The sequence below is a fragment of the Anastrepha obliqua genome, chromosome 5, assembly GCF_027943255.1.
Source record: "Anastrepha obliqua isolate idAnaObli1 chromosome 5, idAnaObli1_1.0, whole genome shotgun sequence".
Classification (NCBI taxonomy): Eukaryota; Metazoa; Arthropoda; class Insecta; order Diptera; family Tephritidae; genus Anastrepha; species Anastrepha obliqua.
In genome coordinates, this window is record NC_072896.1 from 118,027,599 (window position 1) to 118,034,132 (window position 6,534).

A 6,534-nucleotide genomic window follows, 5' to 3' on the forward strand; every position below is an offset into this window, starting at 1 on the left:
CTTAAACTTTGATTCTTTAATTTCCATTTCAATTTTTTACGCTAAATAAATTATGCTAAAATAAATAAAGTTAAAAATGTTTTTCCAGTTCCTTGAATGCTCCAGTTTTTATTATATTTTCGTCCAAAATTAATATTAACATAATACAACACACAACACTTACAACCACAACAGTACAACAGAAACGCTCATAAGCGGCTGTGTATTTGTTGTTGTTTTCCCCATACAGGCATTTCGTATGAGAGGAAACCATTACTCACATGAAATGTCATAACTCAGGAACGGCTGCACCGATTTCAATCAAGTTTCACACAAACCATCTCCTCAAAGATAGAAAAGAACTGCTCTTGAGTTATAATATTACCAAGGAAATGTAACTTATTTTTATGTATATAGAATGTTTGCTCGTCTTGCACGTGGTATTCTTTCAATACAATATATTAGTATTTGAATGTAACAGCAAAACATTCAAAATTATTTCAAGAAACAGTATATTACTAATTGAATGTAAAAGCAAAATATTGAAAATTATTTCAAGAAACAGTATATTACAGGCATTTCGTATGAGAGGAAACCATTACTCACATAAAATGTCAGGAACGACTGCACCGATTTCAATCAAACTTCACACAAACCACCTCCTCAAAGATAGAAAAGAACTCTGAAATTTTTGTGTTAATCGGTTCGGCGGTTCTTGAGTTATAAGATTACCAAGGAAATGTAACTTCTTTTTATATATATAGATATCTGCTCAATAAAATTAATTTAAATGTTCCCTCATGCATTTTTCGTTGTAATTAATTGTTTTTTGTGGGTGTTACTTAAACTGTTTATGGAATGAATACCCCTTTTAGAAGGACACTAGCTCAATTTAATGCTTATTCTTCTTCCTTAGTCTTTGATTTCTTTCACTCTAAGTTTACTTTTAAGCAGTTACTTATAAGATTCATAAGTTCTTTGCTTGTCTCTATCTATCTAATAGTCTATAAGCCTCTTGTTTGTTGATTAAATTTTTAAAATAAATAAAAAGATAAAATTTGCTAAAAAGAGCTACAAACAATCGCTTTGTTTGCTTTTTAGCAGCGCAAGTTTCTACCAAATGATCAAATGTAACTTCATCTCCTTTGGCGCTATTGTATTTTACATGCCAAAATCAATACACTAAAGTATGCGTTGAACTCTACATATTTGATCGATTTACTTCAACTCCTCTGCGTTGCTTTTAGCACCTACCTAGAAGGGCGGATGAAACAGCACATTCAAAACCCCTTTAAGAGAGAATGAACACGAAAAATATATGTAATTCCTGAAGGCCTTTCCCCACACGCACACACACTGCCACCGCTGAAAGAGAGCTATAGTGTATTAGAAGATCTCACCTTCAGCATTCATTATGAGCAAGCAGGCAGCTTGAGGGCAAGAACAACAGCAACAATCTACTTCAAACTTCATGCTTCATTTAATAAAATTTAAAATCCAAATGCGTTGGCTCCATGTTCTACACTGAGACTCTAGAAATTTATGATGATGATGATGAATTGCGTAATGCTTAAAAGAAACTGTAATGTAATTCTGTCGTTACGTCCTCATACAGAAAAAACATTCAGAATGAACACAAACTTAAATTTTTCCAATATCAATAAATTCGTGCGAAAATCTTTCGCCTATGCGTTTGTTATTTTCATTTCCGCTGTACTTTATTTCCTCAAGATGTTTCACCATTTCAACAACAGATGGCGCCGTCGCATTTCGTTGCCAAAGTGGCGGCGTCTCATCTATTTAGCGAAAATTCATATTTATTTACCTTTTTTCATTTCAAATTTCTTTCTCTTTTTTTGTTTTATTTGAGCTTTCTTTTATACAAGTATACAAGAAAATGTACTTTGCTTAAGTATACAAGCAAATGTTCACTTATTTTAATATTGCCTCTAATTATTTTTAATTAATTTTCTTTTACCACATGGCAACTACACAAACAGCTGTAAAGAAAAAACATTGAACATCTATTGCAATTCCTGTTGGAAGACTGCTGCGCTTATTAAATCGTCAAGAAATGCATTATTTTGCTTTATAGCGTTCTTTAAAATTTAAGAAAATTCCGTGAAATCTTTTCTGAGACCCCTTCATACAAAGTGCCAACAAATACATACCGATATTTAGTTTAAATTCCTTATTAAGTTATTCAGCATGGACACAGAAATACTAGCACCAACTGTGGATAAATCACAAATGCCACCGTTGCATCAGAAACGCATATTGGCGTTTATCAATCATTTTATAATTAATTCGTGCAACTTTCTCAATGACTTCGCATTGAAATGCGAAACCAAATTTATAGACTTGGAAAGGAAAATGCAAAAAGTTGAGGCCGCGTTGACTATCATAGAAGCAAAAGTAAGTAAATTTATATTCCAATAAATTAAAAAATTACAAAAATAAAAAATGCAGCTCGCTTCTGTGCCGGATGTTGCAGAGACCTTAACAACGACCACTGCCAAAATCAGTCCAACAGAAGCTGCAAATGAAACGGCTAAGGACACTATCACTACTGTTGTTACTGATGATGACACAGCAGATGTCGTCAGCCCGCAAATAGATAATGAAACACCTGAAGCCACAGGTGTGCGCGCTTGTGAAGATGTGCGTTTCAAAAAGTTCTTCAAAATGGTACAATTTGGTGTGCCTGCAGAAGCAGTAAAACTGAAAATGCAAGCGGAAGGTGTCGAACCAAGCATACTGGAGTAAGTTTCCTATAAGTGGTGTGCAAAGAAGTTCAAATCTAAAATATTCTTAATATTTTACAGAACTCCAAATTTGTTGCTGGCAGATGGTGTTATTGCATAGCGTCATCTTCACTTGCGTCCAAGGTCCTTCATTTGCAGATCAGCGTATTTGTCGCCGCATGACGAGTCTTAAGAATGTTGAAGCGCCTGCACATAAACTATAATAATTGAACTCTGCGGCATCTAACATTTCCAGATGCCAATTATGTGATACTCAGCCTAAAATTTAACTTGTAAGATTTCAATAAGCCATTAGAATAAAATAAACATGAGTTTCGGTTGAATTTTCTTTTAATTCAATGTTTAAATAAAAAACACTGTTTTCATTTTCTTCACAAATGACTTGGTAGCTATGCCATTTAATCAAGCAGTACGCTCCGAATATTTGCACTGACAGCAAACAGCAAAACAAAATAAAAGTAAATGTTAGCGTGGAAATTTGGGCGAGTAACCTAGAATTGAATCATCTGTCCCTTCCTCTTCTTGTCACCACCCAACTCGAAGTGCTTGCAACGCTTCAGCGGTGTCTGCTTGCGGTACTTGCATTCTGTGCATTCCATACGCAATACAATCTTTTTGGTAGTCTTGGCCTGTAATTTGAAAATGAATTTTGTTAGCAAAGTTATAGACGCAAACAAATATGTGCACATAAGTATATCATATTTTTTGTGTGAATGTTCAAACTCAGCAGCAATTAGTAATTTAGAATTGTTGCTACTTAATAGGTCTTCAGCATTCAAAATTAATTTTGCATAAGTTTTTCCCACCAAAGAGCCTTTCAGTGTCGCTTATCGACTCGCCAGCAATTTAGTTCTACAAATATGCATTAACAATACGTATTTCTCTTTAAACTCGTACCTTCTTCCTGAAGATGGGCTTGGTTTGACCACCGAAACCTTGTTGTTTTCTGTCGTAACGACGTCGACCCTGTGCACCTTTACGCTCCTTGGACTTCTTGTATTGTGTCACCTTGTGTGGCTTGTGGCACTTGCATTTTTTGCAAAAGGTGCGTCGCTGTTTCGGCACATTGACCTAAAAACCAAATAAAAATCCATAATTAGCGCATCACTCAGTCAAATAACCACTATCGAATCGCAAATTCAATTCCGAAATCAAGGCAACATTCTTTCGTACTATCAACAATATAAATGTATCAAAAGATTATAAATCATTTATATTTTTAACCACAACACAAGTTAATACATTTTGCTTGAATATTTTCGGGATGCACTGCGATTTCTACATAGATTTTTAAACGAATTTTCCGTAAACGTACCATCTTGACGATTCTTGTTTGTCAAAGAAAGAAAAGAAAGAAAGAAGGAGACGAATAAACGGAAGCGATACAACTGTCAGCTGTCTGAATATACAAACATGTAGGAACTGTCAACGTCGAAAACATGAAACACAGCTACATGGTTGCATGTTAGTCAGATTAAAAAAAATAAAATTTTAATTTAATTAATTTAATATATGGAAATTAACAATAAATTATTATTTTATAATAAAAAAAGGAGCACTAGCTGCCAGGGCTTACGGCTCAAATATGAAAATATCACTTGTAATTTACTTGCACACAGTTGGCTGTATTTTTCGCGATTTTCGTGATGTCACCTCGTCTTCTCCGAGCTGTACGCGCTCAATTCATCCGACATATCATTGTTAGCATCTAAATCGTTGTAGTTGTGGTTGCTTTTATGAGTATTTGTACTCGTATTGCTTTTCGTCGTTTTACTCATTTTTTAATTTAATTTTAATTCAATTTCCTATATTTGAAAAATTTAATAAAACGAGAATGCTCCCTCTACGCCTACTGTAAAATATAAATATGAAAAATAAAATTATATTAAAATATATTGGGAGGTTGAATTAGTTTTAAAGGTTTTTTTCGAAGATTTGGGGCTTTATTGTGAAAAAACGGTACAAAATATTTTATTCGAAGTATTGGCCATCGCTAGCTACAACTTTCGCCCATCTTTCGGGCAATTTCCGGATGCCGTTTCTCCAAAATTCTGGCCGCTGCTTGGCTATCCATGACTCAACCCATATTTTGGTAGCCTCGTACGAGAAGAACCGCTGGTCCGCCAAATCGAGACTCATATGCCGGAACAAATGATAATCGGAGGGAGCTATGTCTGGACTATACGGCGGGTGGGGTAACACTTCCCAGCCAAGCGTTCCAAGGTATTTTTTGACAGGTTGAGCAACATGCGGCCGAGCGTTGTCATGTTGCAAAATAACCTTGTCGTGCCTTTTTACCGTTTCCGGCCGTTTTTCTTTCAATGCCCGGCTTAAACGCATCAATTGCAGTCGGTAACGATCCCCCGTGGTTGTTTCGCCCGGTTGGAGCAGCTCAAAATATACGACGCCGACCTGATCCCACCAAATGCAGAGCATGATTTTCTTGCCGTGAATATTCTGCTTGGCCGTCGACGTTGATGCATGGCCGGGCAAACCCATGATTTTTTGCGTTTTGGGTCATCGTAGTGGATCCACTTTTCGTCGCCAGTCACCACCCGATACAAAAAACCCTTCCGATTTTGTCGCTCGATTAGCAATTCGCACGTAAAAAATCGCTGTTCGACGTCGCGCAGCTTCAACTCGTACGGGACCCAATGTCCTTGGATCATTCCCATCGCTTTTAGACGCTTGCAAACGGTTGATTTATCAACGCCCAATGATTCAGCAAGCTCTTCTTGGGTTTGGCACGAGTCCTCGTTTACCAATTCCCCCAATTCCGCGTCCTCGAACTTTTTGGGCTGGCCAAGACGCTCCTTGTCTTCGGTGTGAAAATCACCACTTTTGAATCGTCGAAACCAGTACTCACATGTTGAAATCGACGGAGTATGGTCTGGGTAGGCCTCCTGCAGCAATTCACGGGCTTGGGCTGTATTTTTTTTCAAATTGAAGCAGAAAAGCAAAGCTTCCCGCAAATTGCGTTTCGACGGCACGAAAGTTGACATACTCGGAGCACGAAAACACTGCGTTGTTTTTACTTCAGCGAAATGACAGATACTGATAAACAAAGCCTAGGGATGAGGCTTTGTCATGAATATATATTCAGTATTGCCAACGCGATAAAGTGATAAATAGCGCCATCTGTGTGTCACCTTTAAAACTAATTCAATCTCCCAATATATACAGCCATGGTCATATAAATAGCACATGTGGACTTTGAAAGCAAAAAGTTGAATATCTTTTTAAATAATTTAATAATGTAATTTAAAACAAGCGTTTAGAGGATATTTTCTCGTTCTCTCTAAATTCATTGCTGTTTTACGCGATAAAACAGCTTTGTGGGGAATACTGAAAGAGGGGCCTTTCGAAAATCGTATTTTCGGCAAATTTGGCTTTCCTCACTTACTTTCGCTTTTTCTTTATCTTTGTTTTTTTTTTACTTATTTTCTACACTAGCGCTATTCAGTTTTCATATTCGCCAAAAATAAAGTAGCGGATTTCAGAAGGTGGCACCTTCAATGGCGCATTGAATGCCGAAGGAGACGTCTTCGCAAAACAGTTACTTTATTTTTCACTATTTTGACAGGTCTAACGTCGGGCTCCTTTCCAATGTTAAACAAACAAAGATAGGTGAAAATTCAGTGAATGATTTGGTAATATCGCGTGAGACTTAAACTAAACAAACTAATGAAAACTGAGTGCCGTGCGTTAAGTAGTGAAAACATTTGTGTGTGTATGTGTTGGTATAGCTTCTTGTGTTTGCTAGTTTCTATTGCTTTCACCTGCTCTTCCT

At 36.6% G+C, this 6,534-nt stretch overlaps 2 protein-coding genes across 2 annotated transcripts; one reads left to right on the forward strand and one right to left on the reverse strand.

Annotated features, from left to right (window-relative positions):
* Positions 1 to 2,023: 2,023 nt before the first annotated feature.
* On the forward strand, positions 2,024 to 3,078 carry LOC129248389 (WASH complex subunit 3). Its single transcript, XM_054887920.1, has 3 exons — positions 2,024 to 2,394; positions 2,449 to 2,741; positions 2,805 to 3,078. The coding sequence occupies exons 1-3, from the start codon at positions 2,188 to 2,190 to the stop codon at positions 2,842 to 2,844; spliced, it is 540 nt and encodes a 179-aa protein (XP_054743895.1). The 5' UTR covers positions 2,024 to 2,187; the 3' UTR covers positions 2,845 to 3,078.
* On the reverse strand, positions 3,057 to 4,145 carry LOC129248390 (60S ribosomal protein L44). Its single transcript, XM_054887921.1, has 3 exons — positions 4,060 to 4,145; positions 3,642 to 3,815; positions 3,057 to 3,373 (listed from the first exon to the last, which is right to left on the reverse strand). The coding sequence occupies exons 1-3, from the start codon at positions 4,060 to 4,062 to the stop codon at positions 3,236 to 3,238; spliced, it is 315 nt and encodes a 104-aa protein (XP_054743896.1). The 5' UTR covers positions 4,063 to 4,145; the 3' UTR covers positions 3,057 to 3,235.
* Between the last annotated feature and the right edge of the window lie 2,389 nt (positions 4,146 to 6,534).